Source organism: Esox lucius, chromosome 23 (genome assembly GCF_011004845.1).
Source record: "Esox lucius isolate fEsoLuc1 chromosome 23, fEsoLuc1.pri, whole genome shotgun sequence".
Lineage (NCBI taxonomy): Eukaryota > Metazoa > Chordata > Actinopteri > Esociformes > Esocidae > Esox > Esox lucius.
The window spans coordinates 1,403,029-1,422,466 of NC_047591.1; the positions used below are offsets into that span (position 1 = coordinate 1,403,029).

At 46.1% G+C, this 19,438-nt stretch overlaps 1 protein-coding gene across 2 annotated transcripts in view; it reads right to left on the reverse strand.

Annotated features, from left to right (window-relative positions):
* Positions 1–19,438, reverse strand: part of tmtc1 (transmembrane O-mannosyltransferase targeting cadherins 1) — a 314,311-nt gene that overhangs the window by 109,441 nt on the left and 185,432 nt on the right. For both annotated transcript variants that reach the window (XM_034290060.1, XM_034290061.1), the window contains 2 exons: positions 6,920–7,087; positions 4,981–5,094 (listed from right to left, as the gene is read on the reverse strand). In XM_034290060.1, the coding sequence (XP_034145951.1) occupies positions 4,981–5,094; positions 6,920–7,087 (282 nt within the window). The remainder of the gene's footprint in view (positions 1–4,980; positions 5,095–6,919; positions 7,088–19,438) is intronic.

Below are 19,438 nucleotides of genomic sequence, written 5' to 3' on the forward strand. Positions count from 1 at the left end.
GAATAAAAATAAATAACAGGCCTGTTAGTTTTTCTTAAAGAAGCCCTCCTATTCTCCACTCATTACCTGGATTAACTGCACCTGTTTGAACTCGTTACCTGTATAAAAGATGTATAAAATGCAAATTAATTACTTAAAAATCATACAATGTGATTTTTTTTCCTCTCCATGAACTGCCACCTTAACGTGGTGGAGGGGTTTGAGTACCCGAGTGACCCTAGGAGCTATGTTGTCTGGGGCTACATGCCCCTGGTAGGGTCTCCCAAGGCAAACAGGTCCTGGGCGACAGGTCAGACTAAGAGCGGTTCAAAAACCCTTTAATGATGGAAACCATTTTGAGGACTGTGACGTCGCCCAGTATGGCGCAGCCGGAACCCCACCCTGGAGCCAGGCCCGGGGTTGGGGCTCGTATGCTAGCGCCTGGTGGCCGGGCCTTTCCCCACGGGGTCCGGCCGGGCTCAGCCTGAAGGAGCGACGTGGGTCCGCCTTCCCGTGGGCACACCACCTGCAGGAGGGACCATAAGGGGTCGGTGCGGAGAGGATCGGGCGGCAGTTGAAGGCGGGGGCCTCGACAACCCGATCCCTGGACACGGAAACTAGCTCTAGGGACGTGGAACGTCACCTCGCTGGCGGGGAAGGAGCCTGAGATTGTGCGTGAGGTTGAGAGGTTCTGACTAGAGATAGTCGGGATTACCTCTACACACGGCTTGGACTCTGGAACAACACTCCTTGAGAGAGGATGGACTCACCACTCTGGAGTTGCCCATGGTGAGAGGCAGCGGGCTGGTGTGGGTTTGCTTATAGCCCCCCAGCTCTACCGCCATGTGTTGGAGCTTCGACTGGATCCCGAGGGAGGCTGGAGATATTGAGTCCGAGTGGACCATGTTCTCCACCTCCACTGACGAAGCGGCCGTTCGGAGTTGTGGCCGTAAGGTCTCCGGTGCCTGTCGAGGCGGCAATCCCTGAACCCGGTGGTGGACACCGGAAGTAAGGGATGCCATCAAGCTGAAGAAGGAGTCCTATAGGGCCTGGTTGGCTTGTGGGACTCCTGAGGCAGCTGACGGGTACCGGCAGGCCAAGCGGACTGCAGCCCGGGTGGTTGTGGAAATAAAAACTCGGGCCTGGGAGGAGTTTGGTGAGGCCATGGAGAAGGACTATCACCTGGCCTCGAAGAGATTCTGGCAAACCGTCCAGCGCCTCAGGAGAGGGAAACAGTGCCCTACCAACGCTGTTTACAGTAGAGGTGGGCAGCTGTTGACCTCAACTGGGGATGACGTTGGGCGGTGGAAGGAGTACTTCAAGGATCTCCTCAATCCCGCTGTCACGTCTTCCATTGAGGAAGCAGAGGATGAGGGCTCAGAGGTGGACTCGTCCATCACCCGGGCTGAAGTCACAGAGGTAGTCAAGAAACTCCTCGGTGGCAAGGCACAGGGAGTGGATGAGATCCGCCCTGAGTACCTCAAGTCTATGGATGTTGTGGGGCTGTCTTGGTTGACACACCTCTGCAGCATCGCGTAGCGGTCAGGGACAGTGCCTCTGGGATGGCAGACCGGGGTGGTGGTCCCTCTTTTTAAGAAGAGGGATCAGAGGGTGTGTTCCAACTACAGGGGGATCACACTTCTCAGCCTCCCCGGGAAAGTCTATGCCAGGGTACTGGAGAGGAGAATACGGCCGATAGTAGAAACTCGGATTCAGGAGGAACAGTGTGGTTTTCGTCCGGGCCGTGGAACACTGGACCAGCTTTATAGCCTCTACAGGGTGCTGGAGGGGTTCATGGGAGTTTGCCCAAACAATCCACGTGTTTTGTGGATTTGGAGAAGGCATTCGACTGTGTCCCTCGCGGCATCCTGTAGAGGGTGCTTCGGGAGTATGGGGTCCTGGGTCCTTTGTTAAGGGCTGTCAGGTCCCTGTACGACCGAAGCAGGAGCTTGGTTCGCATTGCCGGCAGTAAGTCAGACTTGTTCCCAGTGCATGTTTGACTCCGGTAGGGCTGCCCTTTGTCGTTGGTTCTGTTCGTAATTTTTATGGACAGAATTTCTAGGCGCAGCCAGGGGCCGTAGGGTGTCAGGTTTGGGGACCACACGATTTCGTCTCTGCTTTTTGCAGATTATGTTGTGTTGGCCCCTTCAAACCAGGACCTTCAGCATGCACTGGGACGGTTTGCAGCCGAGTGTGAAGCGGTTGGGATGAGAATCAGTACCTCCAAATCCGAGGCCATGGTCCTCAGTCGGAAAAGGGTGGCTTGCCCAATTCAGGTTGGTGGAGAGTTCCTGCCTCAAGTGGAGGAGTTTAAGTATCTAGGGGTCTTGTTCACAAATGAGGGAAGGATGTAACGGGAGATTGACAGACGAATCGGTGCAGCTTCTGCAGTAATGCGGTCAATGTATCGGTCTGTTGTGGTGAAGAAAGAGCTGAGCCATAAGGCGAAGCTCTCGATTTACCGGTCAATCTACGTCCCTACTCTCACCTATGGTCATGAGCTTTGGGTCATGACCGAAAGGACAAGATCCCGGATACAGGCGGCCGAAATGAGCTTTCTCCGCAGGGTGGCCGGGCGATCCCTTAGACATAGGGTGAGAAGCTCGGTCACCCGGGAGGAGCTCAGAGTAGAGCCGCTGCTCCTCCACATCGAGAGGGGTCAGCTGAGGTGGCTTGGGCATCTTTTTCGGATGCCTCCGGAACGCCTTCCTGGGAAGGTGTTCCGGTCCCGTCCCACCGGGAGGAGACCCCGGGGAAGACCTAGGACACGCTGGAGGGGACTATGTCTCCCGGCTGGCCTGGGAACGCCTCGGTGTCCCCCCGGAAGAGCCAGAGGAAGTGTCTGGGGAGAGGGAAGTCTGGGCATCCCTGCTTAGACTGCTGCCCCCTGCGACCCGGCCCCGGATAAGCAGAAGAAGATGGATGGATGGATGGAGGTTGAGATTTGCGTGGAATTGCCCTGCTGGTGTGAGTTCAAATGCTGGAGAGTACTGAAGTCACGTGCAAAAAAACTCACGCTGGGGGGGGTCGGTAAGGAATATTTGAAACTCACGCGTGAAAAGGCTAACCAAAGAACATCCTACCCACAGTCAAGCATGGTGGTGGCAGCATAATGCTTTGGGACTGTTTTTCTTCAGCTGGAACCAGGGCCTAAGTCAGGGTGGAGGGAATTATGAACAGTTCCAAATACCAGGTAATTTTGGCACAAAACCTTCAGGCATCGGTTAGAAAGCTGAAGATGAAGAGGAAGTTCACCTTTCAGCAAGACAACGACCCAAAGCACACATCCAAATCCACAAAAGCATGGCTTCACCAGAAGAACATTAACGTTTTAAAATGTCCCAACCAGAGCCCCGACCTGAATCCAACTGAACATCTGTGGGGTGATCTGAAGAGGGCTGTGCACAGCAGATGTCCTCGCAATCTTACAGATTTGGAGCATTTTGCATAGAAGTTTGGGCAAATATTGCCACTTCAAGATGTGCCATGCTAATACACTCTCCTACCCAAAAAGTGCTGTAATAAAATCAAAAGGTGCTTCAAAAAAGTATTATTTTAAGGGTGTGCACACTTATGCAACCAGGTTATTGTGAGTTTTTATTTTTCCCCCTCAAAGATTTCAGTTTGTTTTTCAATTGAATTGTTCACGTTAATAGGTCACATTAACCTTTTCACGCTTGAGTTTCAAATATTCCTTACCGACCCCCCAGCGTGAGTTTTCTTGCATGTGACTTCAGTACCCCAGCATTTGAACTCACGCCAGCATTTGAACAGTCACCTTGCTAGGTAAGGAACACTACATGCATTGCATTGCAAGCTTCTCTCGTTGACTCGCATTCTAAGAGCTGCAAAAGTTGGTTGATTTATAACTGTAGCTAGCTAGAAAACGTCAGCTAACCGCTAGCTAACAAATCGTGACCAGTAATTCAGTACAGTGAAAATTTATAAACTATATAAAATGCATACAACGGGTAACGTAACTTCTAGAAAGTTTTTGCAGTGGTTTTGATCGGTAGTAGTCGCTAATATCATTTGTTTTTGTGTATTAGTGATGGCTGTCTGTTGGTACGTAAGTAACACTTCTTGTCCTGATTTGAATGCTTTCTACCTGGTTATTATCATAGTATGGTCTTGAAATAAAGTTATAAACACTGTTTGAGCTAAATGTGAGTAAATAATAGCGCGGTTTTAAAAGCCATTGTTACGTTACTTGTAGCTAGGCATGCTAATGGTGCGTTCTAAACAAAACGTTCTAATCACACCAGTATGATCGTACGCTTCAGGGACCACTCTAGCCTGATCACACTGTTGTGACCGTACGCGTCAAACGGTTAAAAGCGGAAAAAGTTCATACATGATTTATCTTTGTCTCATTCTTTTACATCACAATAACCTGGCATTTTAAAAGGGGTGTGTAGACTTTTTATATCCACTGTATGTTTATGTGAATGAAATCTGTGGCACAGTAGTGCTTGTGTGTGTCAAACAAAAGCATCCTCTTAATTGAATAGAATTTATTACATAAATAGTGTTTTGTAATTAATTTATTGAGAAAACCATCAAAATATGACAATAAATTACATTCAATAAGATGTTTTTTCTTTTAATAGTGTTTTTGAAGCCATGGAGGCCCAGTCTGTGCATTGTCAATCAGCCTGGGAAAGGACATAATACAAAGTGCCAGAGCTGAAACTGCACTGTTCCCAGTTAAGATCTACTGGACAGTTTCATAACCGCCTATAGATTGAGGTTTTCAGCCTAGGTCCCAATAGGGTTTCTTCTCATTTCTCAGTAGGTTTTCATAACCTGGAATCAGGAACATAACCTAAGCTTGCAAGAAGGTTTGAGAACCTGGCCTTACAATTATGCCATGGTGATCAGAATGTAAATACTGAAATCTGTAAATTTGGTGTTGTTAACTTTCATAGACAATAACACTGACTGAGGTGCGACATTGTAAAGTTGTTAACAGCAAAGTTCATTATGGAAACGAGAACTGACCTGAGAGCTGTTTTGTAGTGGTGGATGGCCTCCTGGTGGCGTCCTCTGTCTTTTAGGAAGTTGGCATAGTTGTAGTGAACCTTGGCATTGTGCGGCAATGTCTGGATGCCAGACCTGATAGGAGTGAGTGTGAAGAGAGTGTAAGGATAGAATTTGTTGTGTTTGCAAATACACAAGCACTATATGTGCCATGTTGGTAACAGAACATGACAGGTTCTCAGAGTGCAAACAAAAGTATTTGGATTATAATTACAGTTTTTGTAAAGTGTATTTTATAAAAACCCATTTACATGAGCAATTGTCACAAAGTGCTTAAACTGACAAGGTTAAAATCTCAAAGATCAGGTAACAACAAGAAATGGAAGCAGAGTATTTAGGAAAACATCCTAGTAGCATTGGATTCTTAGCAGACCAGGTTCTAAAGGGTGGCCAGTCTTCTTGTGGTGCCGAGTGGAGGTATACCAGCGGAGAGGGAAGCCACCAGGGAAAGACAGAAAGGAAGGTTTGTCAATTCAATGTCTTGCTATTCAACATCCTGGTGGGCCAGACCCTAATGAAGATAAGCGTCTTCAGTGAAGACTTAAAGGATTACATTGAATCTATTTGTTTCTTTCGAACCTAAACTAGCATTTCCTTTCTGTTCTGTACAGCTGTTTGTCATCTGCATAGAAGTGTAAATGGGCATTGTATTTCCATTCCCCTAGAGGAAGCATATATAGTGAAAACAATACTGTTCCTTCAAAAGAATCTTGAGGAACACCAATGCATAATTTTGTCAGAGGACAAACCATCCGCAGACACAACCTTATCTTCCTAATCAATTGTTCTCGTAAGACCAATAGGGGTTTCCAATCTCTCCAAAATAATGTAACACTCTAAAGACAAGAAACCCAGGCCAGACCCAGAGCCTTGGCCTGATGCCATAAATGGTCTAACTTGTATTAATAACATGCTTAACATAATGTTTGTGTCCAACCTTTATTTTAAATGGCGAAATGGCTTTTGTCTACTATCGTACATCAATAATCGTTATCATTGTGGCTAACAATTGCTACATCTACAATAGAATTTTACAAAACCAACCTAAGCAACTGTTCAAAACTTTAGCAACTGTTCAAACAATGAAAAAAAAGGCATTGTGAGCATATGTAAACGTAAACTAGATGTAAACGGAGCCTTTCCAGCACCATGATGCATGTGAACTAACTGAAAAACTTCTATAAGCAGGCAAGGCAGTGAAATAGATGCAGCTCAAGCTTGCATTGTAAACATTTGAAAGACGATAGAGGGAAGGAAAGACAAACACAAGTTTTAGCACCACATGTCTATAAAAAAGGTGTCATAGCAGCATGTCCTTGTAAAGTAAGGTGACTAAGCACCAAGCCATTATAAAAACACAAGGTGTCTTAGCAGCCTGTCGTGGCAGCCTGTCCTTACAAAACAAGACGTTTTAGCAGCCTATCCTTATCTGGTAGCACAGCAGACAGAGGAATGGATGGCTTAACTGATCGATATACAGCATGCCGCCAAGTCTGAGAACGTGATTACATCAGCTGAAGACTTACAGATAGGGTCCATGTGTTTGCTTGCGTGCAACGGTGTGTGTGCTCCCACAGCCAAATGTGTGAGTGTTTGTGCATTTACATAATTAACATTATATGTGCCATGCTCTAATTAACTCCTTTATATTCACACCCATGAACTTAGTTTGTAAGATGACAGTCAAATGCAAGAGTGTAGAATGAGTTGAAGGGTAAGTAGGAGGGAGAGAGAATGAAACCCACCTCTCTATTGTCCTACTGGAGATGGATACCTCAAGCCATTCTACTAATCAGGGGAGACACACATACACATTCTCTCACTGAAACACATATGAGCACACCCAGACACAAAATTCCATCTCACACACCCACCATTCCCCCCAAGCCATATGACTGACCTGAAGAGGGCCTCCCGGGACAACCAGATCTCATTCTGCTGAACGGTCTTCCAGGAAAAAAGCAGGAGAACCAGCAGCATGGAGACAGTAAGGGCTGTATTTCCCCAGCGACCTGCCACAGAACACAGCCTCCCCAGGCCATGGGCCACCAGGATACAGTAACCCATACTGGGAGAAGAGGGAAAGGGGTGGGGGAAAAGGAGAAGGAAGAAAATAGAATAGGTTAAAAGTGAAGGAGGAGGTTGGGAAGAGAAAAAGAAAGTGTTATCTTTACATTATTTTCCCACTTAATCATCTCCTGTTTGTACATGTATTAGGCATTCTATACACTACTCTGAGTTTAACTTGTTTTGTCTAGCCTGGATGGGATTAGGGTTGCAAAGATCCAGTAAAAATGTTTCAGAAAGTCAAACTTTCACAGGGTACCAAGCTAGATTCAAAATGAAAACAAAAGCAACACCCCTCTCTAGAAAGGAAACTTGAATTGGCCCCTCCAAACATCCTGTTTATGGTTAACAAGGTCCCAGGGTCACTATGGAGATGGAAGACAGATGACCATCCTGACAGCTTGAGGTAAACAGATGTTTACTGTTTAATTTTTTCCGGAGCTGTACACTGATCAGCCATAACATTATGACCACCTTCCCCACGTGCATCAATGAGCCTTGGTTGCCCATGACCCTGTCGCTGGTTCACTGCTTTTCCTTCCTTGGACAAATTTTGATAGATACTGACCACTGCAGACTGGGAACACCCCACAAGGGCTGCAGTTTTGGAGATGCTCTGACTCAGTCATCTAGCCATCACAATTTGGTCCTTGTCAAAGTTGCTCAGATCCTTATGGTTGCCCATTTTTCTGCTTCTAACACATCAGTTTTTAGGACAGAATGTTCACTTGCTGCCTTATATATCCCACCCATTGACAGGTGCCATGATAATGAGATTATCAGTGTTCACTTCACCTGTCAGTAGACATAATGTTATGACCGATCCGTATACAGGTGCTCGTCATAAAATTAGAATATCATCAAAAAGTTTTTTTATTTCAGTAATTCCATTAAAAAAGTGAAACTTTTTTCATTCATTCATCTTCTTCCGCTTCATCCGGGGCCGGGTCGCGGGGGCAGCAGTCTAAGCAGAGATGCCCAGACTTCCCTCTCCCCAGACACTTCCTCCAGCTCTTCCCGGGGGGACACCGAGGCGTTCCCAGGCCAGCCGGGAGACATAGTCCCTCCAGCGTGTCCTAGGTCTTCCCCGGGGTCTCCTCCTGGTGGGACGGGACCGGAACACCTTCCCAGGAAGGCGTTCCGGAGGCATCCGAAACAGATGCCCAAGCCACCTCAGCTGACCCCTCTCGATGTGGAGGAGCAGCGGCTCTACTCCAAGCTCCTCCCGGGTGACCAAGCTTCTCACCCTATCTCTAAGGGATCATGCAGCCACCCTGCGGAGAAAGCTCATTTCGGCCGCCTGTATCCGGGATCTTGTCCTTTCGGTCATGACCCAAAGCTCATGACCATAGGTGAGAGTAGGAACGTAGATTGACCGGTAAATCGAGAGCTTCGCCTTGAGGCTCAGCTCTTTCTTCACCACGACAGACCGATACATTGACCGCATTACTGCAGAAGCTGCACCGATCCGTCTGTCAATCTCCCGTTCCATCCTTCCCTCACTCGTGAACAAGATCCCTAGATACTTAAACTCCTCCACTTGAGGCAAGCACTCTCCACCAACCTGAAGTGGGCAAGCCACCCTTTTCCGACTGAGGACCATGGCCTCGGATTTGGAGGTACTGATTCTCATCCCCACCGCTTCACACTCGGCTGCAAACCGTTCCAGCGCATGCTGAAGGTCCTGGTATGAAGGGGCCAACACGACAACATCATCCGCAAAGAGCAAAGACGAAATCGTGTGGTCCCCAAACCTGACACCCTCCGGCCCCTGGCTGCGCCTAGGGGCGCCTAGGGGCCTCCTTGAACTGCCACCTTAACGTGGTGGAGGGGTTTGAGTACCCGAGTGACCCTAGGAGCTATGTTGTCTGGGGCTATATGCCCCTGGTAGGGTCTCCCAGGGCAAACAGGTCCTAGGCGACGGGTCAGACTAAGAGCGGTTCAAAACACCCCTTAATGATGAAAATGTTCTTGAGTACCGTGAGGTCACCCGGTATGGCGCAGCCGGGGCCCCACCCTGGAGCCAGGCCCGGGGTTGGGGCTTGTACGCGAGCTTTCCCCATGGGGCCCGGCCGGGCTCAGCCCGAACGAGCGACGTGGGGCCGCCTTCCCGTGAGCTCACCACCCACAGGAGGGACCATAAGGGGTCGGTGCAGAGAAGATCGGGCGGCAGTCGAAGGCGGGGGCATAGACGACCCGATCCCTGGACACGGAAACTAGCTCTAGGGACGTGGAACGTCACCTCGCTGGCGGGGAAGGAGCCTGAGATCCTGCGTGAGGTTGAGAGGTTCCGACTAGAGGTAGTCGGGATCACCTCTACGCACGGCTTGGGCTCTGGAACCACACTCCTTGAGAGAGGATGGACTCTTCACCACTCTGGAGTTGCCCATGGTGAGAGGCGGCGGGCTGGTGTGGGTTTGCTTATAGCTCCCCAGCTCTGCCGCCATGTGTTGGAGTTTACCCCGGTGAACGAGAGGGTCGTTTCCCTGCGCCTACGGGTCGGGGATAGGTCTCTCACTGTTGTTTGTGCCTACGGGCCGAACTGCAGTGCAGAGTACCCAACCTTCTTGGAGTCTCTGGGAGGGGTGCTGGAAAGTGCTCCGACTGATGACTCTATCGTTCTACTGGGGGACTTCAACGCCCACGTGGGCAACGACAGTGACACCTGGAGGGGTGTGATTGGGAGGAACGCCCCCCCTGATCTGAACCCGAGCGGTGTTCAGTTATTGGACTTCTGTGCTAGTCACAGTTTGTCCATAACGAACACCATGTTCAAGCATAAGGGTGTCCATCAGTGCACATGGCACCAGGACACCCTAGGCAGCAGGTCGATGATCGACTTTGTTGTCGTTTCATCTGACCTGCGGCCGTATGTCTTGGACACTCGGGTGAAGAGAGGGGCGGAGCTGTCAACTGATCACCACCTGCCGGTGAGTTGGATCCGATGGCGGGGGAGGAAGCTGGACAGACTCGGCAGGCCCAAGCGTACTGTAAGGGTCTGCTGGGAACGTCTGGCCGAGTCTCCTGTCAGAGAGATCTTTAACTCCCACCTCCGGCAGAGCTTCAACTGGATCCCGAGGGAGGCTGGAGATATTGAGTCCGAGTGGACCATGTTCTCCACCGCCATTTTTGAAGCGGCTGCTCGGAGCTGTGGCCGTAAGGTCTCCGGTGCCTGTCGAGGCGGCAATCCTCGAACCCGGTGGTGGACACCGGAAGTAAGGGATGCCGTCAAGCTGAAGAAGGAGTCCTATCAGGCCTGGTTGGCTTGTGGGACTCCTGAGGCAGCTGACGGGTACCGACAGGCCAAGCAGACTGCAGCCCGAGTGGTTGTGGAGGCAAAAACTCGGGCCTGGGAGGAGTTCGGTGAGGCCATGGAGAAGGACTATCGGCTGGCCTCGAAGAGATTCTGGCAAACCGTCCGGCGTCTCAGGAGAGGGAAACAGTGCCCTACCAACGCTGTTTACAGTAGAGGTGGGCAGCTGTTGACCTCAACTGGGGATGTCGTCGGGCGGTGGAAGGAGTACTTCGAGGATCTCCTCAATCCCGCAGTCACGTCTTCCATTGAGGAAGCAGAGGATGATGGCTCAGAGGTGGACTCGTACATCACCCGGGCTGAAGTCACTGAGGTGGTCAAGAAACTCCTCGGTGGCAAGGCACCGGGGGTGGATGAGATCCGCCCTGAGTACCTCAAGTCTCTGGATGTTGTGGGGCTGTCTTGGTTGACACGCCTGTGCAACATCGCGTGGCGGTCGGGGACAGTGCCTTTGGGATGGCAGACCGGGGTGGTGGTCCCTCTTTTTAAGAAGGGGGACCGGAGGGTGTGTTCCAACTATAGGGGGATCACACTTCTCAGCCTCCCCGGGAAAGTCTATGCCAGGGTTCTGGAGAGGAGAATACGGCCGATAGTAGAACCTCGGATTCAGGAGGAACAGTGTGGTTTTCATCCGGGCCGTGGAACACTGGACCAGCTCTATACCCTCTACGGGGTGTTGGAGGGTTCATGGGAGTTTGCCCAACCAGTCCGCATGTGTTTTGTGGATTTGGAGAAGGCATTCGACTGTGTCCCTCGCGGCGTCCTGTGGAGGGTGCTTCGGGAATATGGGGTCCTGGGTCCTTTGCTAAGGGCTGTCAGGTCCCTATACGACCGAAGCAGGAGCTTGGTCCGCATTGCCGGCAGTAAGTCAGACTTGTTCCCAGTGCATGTTGGACTCCGGCAGGGCTGCCCTTTGTCACCGGTTCTGTTCATAATTTTTATGGACAGAAAAAGTGAAACTTGTATAATTTATACATTCGTTCCACACAGACTGATATATTTCAAGTTTTTATTTCTTTTAATTTTTATGATTATAACTGACAACTAATGAAAACCCCAAATTCAGTATCTCAGAAAATTAGAATATTGTGAAAAGGTTCAATATTGAAGACACCTGGTGACACACTCTAATCAGCTAATTAACTCAAAACACCTGCAAAGGCCTTTAAATGATCTCTCAGTCTAGTTCTGTAGGCTACACAATCATGGGGAAGACTGCTGACTTGACAGCTGTCCAAAAGACGACCATTGACACCTTGCACAAGGAGGGCAAGACACTATGGTCATTGCTACAGAGGATGGCTGTTCAAAGAGCTCTGTGTCCAAGCACATTAATAGAGAGGCGAAGGGAAGGAAAGGATGTGGTAGAACAAAGTGTACAAGCAATAGGGATAACCGCACCCTGGAGAAGATTGTGAAACAAAACCCATTCAAAAATGTGGGGGAGATTCACAAAGAGTGGACTGCAGCTGGAGTCAGTGCTTCAAGAACCACCACACACAGATGTATACAAGACATAGGTTTCAGCTGTCGCATTCCTTGTGTCAAGCCACTCCTGAACAAGACACAGCGTCAGAAGCGTCTCGCCTGGGCTAAAGACAAAAAGGACTGGACTGCTGCTGAGTGGTCCAAAGTTATGTTCTCTGATTAAAGTACATTTTACATTTCTTTGGAAATCAAGGTCCCCAGAGTCTGGAGCAAGAGAGAGAGAGCACAGAATCCCCTGTTGCTTGAAGTTCAATGTAAAGTTCCACAGTCAGTGATGGTTTGGGGTGCCATTTCATCTGCTGGTGTTGGTCCACTGTGTTTTCTGAGGTCCAAGGTCAACGCAGTTGTCTACCAGGAAGTTTTAGAGCCCTTCATGCTTCCTGCTGCTGACCAACTTTATGGAGATGCAGATTTCATTTTCCAACAGGACTTGGCACCTGCACACAGTGCCAAAGTTACCAGGACCTGGTTTAAGGACCATGGTATCCCTGTTCTTAATTGGCCAGCTAATTCGCCTGACCTTAACCCTATAGAAAATCTACGGGGTACTGTGAAGAGGAAGATGCGATACGCCTGACCCAACAATGCAGAAGAGTTGAAGGCCACTATCAGAGCAACCTGGGCTCTCATAACACCTGAGCAGTGCCACAGACTGATCGACTTCATGCCACGCCACATTGCTGCAGTAATTCAGGCAAAAGGAGTACCAACTAAGTATTGAGTGCTGTACATGCTCATTCTTTTCATGTTCACACTTTTCAGTTAGCCAAGATTTAAAGTAATATTCAAATTTTCGGAGATACTGAATTTGGGATTTTCATTAGTTGTCAGTTATAATCATCACAATTAAAAGAAATAAACATTTGAAATATATCAGTCTGTGTGGAATGAATGTATACAATATACAAGTCCCCCTGCTCAAGCCAGCGCATGTCCAGGCCCGTCTGAAGTTTGCCAAGGATCTTCTGGATGATCCAGAGGAGGAATGGGAGAAGGTCATTTGGTCTGAGACAAAAATAGAGCTTTTTGGTCTAAACTCCACTCGAAGTTTAGACCAAAGGATGAATGGATGAGTATAACCTAGGGGTGGGCGGTATACCTGTATGAATGCGAATACCGGTATGGCGTGGTGTGGGGTTAATAACGCCAGTGGGGTTAATGTGCCGGATTGGTTAAAAAAAGGGGGCCTCTTCTGTCGTTTGGAAATGGTTTGGTTTCAAATTATCCGACATAGACCAACAAACAGTACTCTGTAAGTTGTGTCGTCGAATTGTGCTAACCAAAGGTGGAAACACTAGCAATCTTTTTCACCACCTGAAAGCCATGCACGTGCGCGAATATGAACAATCTACTAGAATGCGTTTAACAAATCCCCAGAGCAGGGGAATTTACAAAAGGTCCACAAGCCAGACCCACACTCAGCTATCAATCATCATCATTTGTTACTGGTATTCAGAGGTGTAAAAAGTACAAAGTAAAAGTACTCAACTGGGTTCGGCTGTGTTCACCAGTTTTGGGAAGTATCTAATTAAGATCTAAATAACCAGGTAAAGGGAGTTCAAAACTAACTAGTGATCAATTAAATAAAAAGGAAGAGTGTAAATTATCAATTAAGGACACTGATGAGTTATGAACTCTGTTTACATGGTCATTTAACCCTTCTTTAGGAACTTCCCAAAACTGGTGAACACAGCCGAGTACTTCTACTTTGTACTTTTTACACTCCTGCTGGTATTTCCTCTGACAAGAAGAGCAAGAAGTGGAATGAAATAACGAGTGCAATTACGTATCACATAGCAAAAGACATGCTACCAATTCAAACAGTGGAGAAAGATGGTTTCAGAAAACTTAATCGAACACTAGACCCAAGATACAAGATCCCGAGCCGTAAATACTTCACCAAAACATGTCTGACAAATCTCTACATGGAATGCACGAACAGAGTTGCCAACGAGATCAGTAGAGCTGTATTCTTCTCCACCACTGCAGACTTATGTTCAAGCCGGACCACAGATCCTTACATAAGCCTTACAGTTCATTATATTGACGACAACTGGAAGCTGCAAAGCAAGTTTCTTCAGACCTCATATTTCCCAGACGTCCACACCGGAGAAATAATTGCAGCTGGGCTGAGGGAGGCACTTGCGTCCTGGGGCTTGGACGAGTTGCTTCATGTTTGCATGACTGCCGACAGCGAACATGGTCAAAGCATTGGCGCTAAACAGATGGACAAGACTAGGGTGTCTCGGACACTATTGGTAAGTATAAGTTTCAACGTCCAATACACGTTATAGCTGACTATTCTGCCTGATCCTATGCGTTAAGATGAATACATTTATGCAAATCTATAATATTTGTATGAAAACAGTAGCAGGAACACGTTGGTTCGGATACCCTTCTGTGGTTCACATTTTTCCTTTGCTTTTTCTATAACAGTTGTAGTTTGTAATTGATACATTAGTTTATAATTTCAGTATATTAATCTATCCTTTTTCTCCTTCATTAATAAATGCCTACTCAATAAAATGTCCCCGTTTTCTAAAACATAACTCTCTTAATCACCAAAGTTGTGTGTATTCCATGGATGGATTCCATTTATAATCATGTTTATTGAATAATTGTGATTCATATGTAATTTATTTCAAAATAATTTTTTTCAGAGAGGAGTGTCCAAAACGAACCTCGGGTTTCCCGGGCCACAGGAGTGTGCAAGAGAGTGGTCAGCACATTTTCCTATAGTTTCAAGAAGCAGAAGGCCCTGACAAGTGCATAGGACAAACTGAACCTGCCCCTCTACAAACTACTCACTGAATCCCTGACAAGGTGGGGATCTCGACTGCAGATGATGGAAAGAGTCCTGGAGCAGCAAAAGGCCATCACACATGTCCTTTCAGCAGACAAGAAAACACAGCACCTTGCACCCACTTATCAAGACATTGATGTCTTTGAATGTATCACGGCAGTACTTAAACCCCTCCAGGAATTTACAGACGCCTTGTCAGGAGAGGCATATGTGAGTGTGTCATATCTTAAACCAGTCCTCCATTTGTTCAAGGTTCAAGAATACATACATGACCACTGAGAAGCTGGTGAGAGCTGCCTCTGAGGCGGAAGCCCTGCTAGTAGGGAACACTGCTGTGGAAGGGGATTACAGAGAGAGAGAGACAAGCTGCCACTGCTCCACAATCGGCAAAGAAGTCCAAGAAGAGCCTTGGGAGCTTCTTTAAGAAAACCAATAGTGCACCCGCACCTGCCTTAACCCAAAGACAGGTCATCGAGCAAGAGCTAGACAGCTACACTCTGATGATGGAAGCAAACAGTGAGGCTGATCCTTTGGAGTGGTGGCGGGGTCAAACATCCAACTTTCCACAAGTGAGTCGTCTTGCAATGAAATATTTATGCATCCCAGCCACAAGTTCCCCCTCTGAGAGAGCATTTAGCAATTTTAGCAATGTGGTCACATGCCAGAGGGCATCTCTGAAACCAGAAACTGTCAATATGCTGGTGTTCCTGGCACAGAACTTGTAAAGAATGAGGCAGCGAATTGTTAGTTGAATTCATAATGACCACTGTTATGCTGAAAAAAATGCACTTATGTTTTGCATGAAACAATGTTTTTGTTTTACATTTACTTACATCCTGTAAACTTGAAATATTTAATTTAATTTAACTGCATATTTATTTAACTCTTATACCTTTGTTTCATGTTCGCACAGAAAAAACATAAATAATGAAATGTGCATTGCCTTCCATTCTATTTCTGTATTTCTAAATGCAATATTTTGTAGTTTTTTCCTTTGAAGGGCTAATAAAAGTTAATAAAATAAATATCCCAGTATATCATGATATTATATCATTATCGCCTGGAAAACGCAAAATAACGCCCACCCCTAGTATAACCCCAAGAACACCATCCCAACAGGTCAAGCATGGAGGTGGAAACATCATTCTTTGGGGATGCTTTTCTGCAAAGGGGACAGGACGACTGCAACGTATTGAGGGGAGGTTGGATGGGGCCAAGTATCGCGAGATCTTGGCCAACAACCTCCTTCTCTCAGTAAGAGCATTGAAGATGGGTCGTGGGTGGGTCTCCCAGCATGACAACGACCCAAAACACACAGCCAGGGCAACTAAGGAGTGGCTCCGTAAGAAGCATCTCAAGGTCCTGGAGTGGCCTAGCCAGTCTCCAGACCTGAACCCAATAGAACATCTTTGGAGGGAGCTGAAAGTCTTTATTGCCCAGCGACAGCCCCAAAACCTGAGGGATCTGGAGAAGGTCTGTATGGAGGAGTGGGCCCAAATTCCTGCTGCAGTGTGTGCAAACCTGGTCAAGAACTACAGGAAACGTATGATCTCTGTTATTGCAAATACCAAATATTAAGTTCTGCTTTTCTGATGTATCAAATACTTCTGTCATGCAATAAAATGTGATTTTCTGGATTTTTGTTTTAGATTCCGTCAATCACAGTTGAAGAGTACCTATGATAAAAATGACAGACTTCTACATGCTTTGATACACTGCAAAATCATCAGTGTATACAATACATTGTTCTTCCCACTGTATATGAAAGTAATTTTTGCTATTTATCAAGACTTGTCCTAGCCTGTACAGTCTTTGTCACTAGCTCTCTTGTCTAGGCTATTTAATTGAACAAAACATTTAACAGGGTAGACGTGGTACCAGTTCCATACGCTTAACTATCCTGGTACACGTATGACTCTACAATTGAAGAAAGATCTGTGCCAAGCACTCGCAAAAAATTATGTAATAATATAGGCAATACAATTGAACTGAATACATGTATACAATGCAATTCCATTCTCTGTTGAGGTGTAGCCAAAATAGGACTGGGTTATGTTTATTAATAGAGCTGCATTGGTAATGGGCCATTCCCATTCTGGTACTATAAAATATTCAAATTCAGATAAAAATTGTTTAAAGTTTAACTTGCTAGGATTTCGCTGTGTGCTAATACCTGAATATGTGACGGTTATAAATTAAGATTTTAGTCTGAAGGAAATAGTGTACTATTTGAGATGACGGTCGCCTGGGGTTGCTCTCCAATTCCAATTGGGGAACTCAGTGTGCACAAAACGAAATTGTCCTCCCTGGACAATCTGGAATATCAAATTAAGAAACGTGACCAATACTCACTTTTAAGTTTAGAATCAACTGGCCAACGTTAAATGTATTGTCTTGTGTGTGTACGTTTAAATGTTATGTATTTGTTCCATGTCCAAGACTTGCAAACTGCCTGCTCAACAAAACTAACAATTAACTGCAAGCCTGCTTATTCTTTAAACCCCTAATGGTGTTATTTGGTTTGTTTGTCATGTATGTCTGGATGGTCAGTGATTCTCCCTTCAAAGTTTAAGACCTAAAAAAATTCGAAGTGAGTAGATGGTACGTGCTAGTTCATGATGACATTTGCAGAACGGTTATTCCCGATTTAAACTAGACATTTTCTACAAGTGTTGCGTTCATAATGACAATTGTTGTTCCCAATTTAGGCTAAATATCCTCTACTAGTCTCAAAATAATTATAGATGAATACATAAATATACTAATGGTGGGTTCCATCGCAACACACAGAAAGGAGTATTTGTTGATCTGCTTTATTTAATGCTTCTACGATTAAATTCTGTTTTAATATACACTCACCTAAAGGATTATGAGGAACACCACACTAATACCGTGTTTGACCCCCTTTCGCCTTAACTGCCTTAATTCTACATGGCATTGATTCAACAAGGTGCTGAAAGCATTCTATAGAAATGTTGGCCCATATTGATAGGATAGCATCTTGCAGTTGATGGAGATTTGTGGGATGCACATCCAGGGCACGAAGCTCCCGTTCCACCACATCCCAAAGATTCTCTATTTGGTTGAGATCTGGTGACTGTGGGGGCCATTTCAGTACAGTGAACTCATTGTCATGTTCAAGAAACCAATTTGAAATGATTCGAGCTATGTGACATGGTGCATTATCCTGCTGGAAGTAGCCATCAGAGGATGGGTACATGGTGGTCATAAAGGGATGGACATGGTCAGAAATAATGCTCAGGTACGCCGTGGCATTTAAACAATGCCCAATTGGCACTAAGGGGCCTAAAGTGTGCCAAGAAAACATCCCCCACACCATTACACCACCACCACCAGCCTGCACAGTGGTAACAAGGCATGATGGATCCATGTTCTCATTCTGTTCACGCCAAATTCTGACTCTACCATCTGAATGTCTCAACAGAAATCAAGACTCATCAGACCTGGCTACATTCTTCCAGTCTTCAACTGTCCAATTTTGGTGAGCTTGTGCAAATTGTAGCCTCTTTTTCCTATTTGTAGTGGAGATGAGTGGTACCCGGTGGGGTCTTCTGCTGTTGTAGCCCATCCGCCTCAAGGTTGTGCGTGTTGTGGCTTCACAAATGCTTTGCTGCATACCTCGGTTGTAACGACTGGTTATTTCAGTCAAAGTTTCTCTTCTATCAGCTTGAATCAGTCGGCCCATTCTCCTCTGACCTCTAGCATCAACAAGGCATTTTCGCCCACAGGACTGCCACATACTGGATGTTTTTCCCTTTTCACACCATTCTTTGTAAACCCTAGAAATGGATATTTTAGACAAAAGGAGACCATGCTAGTCATGCCATTGATGTTAGTTTAGATATTATATACAGTACTATAGAAAGTAATGTGCCATGACCCTCCTGTCATTTTGAGTAAATAACTCAACATTGCCAGTTTACTTGAACTGAAAAAATACAGTTTATGAAAATGTCATGATGGCATTATGATCATCCTGTGTGACTTCAACTGACAATAAAGTTTATGAAAATGTCATGATAGCATTATGACCATCCTGTGTCACTTTACTTGAACTGACAAAATACAGTTTATGAAAATGTCATGATACTGTAGCATTATTACCATTCTGTTTGAATTTACATGAACTGACACAATACAGTATATGACAATAAAAAATCTTTGGAACCAGATAGGCCTACCACCTAGCTGCACATGCCATTATGTTGGTCATTAGTCACAAAAAGAATGTCATGTCCTGCTCCGGAAATCTGCTGTGATCCTAGTCATGAGAAACATTGCATGAGGGAAGGTGAATATCTGACGTCACTTCATGCATGATTATATTGATATGTAGCATATATATATCAATATACTTGCGTAGGTGTCATTACCATTCATGAAAAAACACAATATATATCATAATATTTCAAAATATATGTGTCATCACACTGTCGTGACCATGTTATGACTTGATATGTCAGCTGACATGACACATTATGACAGAGTTATGATCACGTTATGACACTACACTTCAAGTAAAGCGTTACCGCTTATTCTAAGTATAATCCAATAATTTAGTGAGGCCATTGTGTGTTTCGGCTCTGCTCACTTGTACAGGATGTGCCTACAATAGATAGCTATAGTTTTGGCTAAACTTCTCAAGGGCTGTAAACATCTTATCTTTCTAAGCCAAAGTTCACAAAGAAGCTGGTGAGACATGTAGACTAACCATGCATAGGATGGGG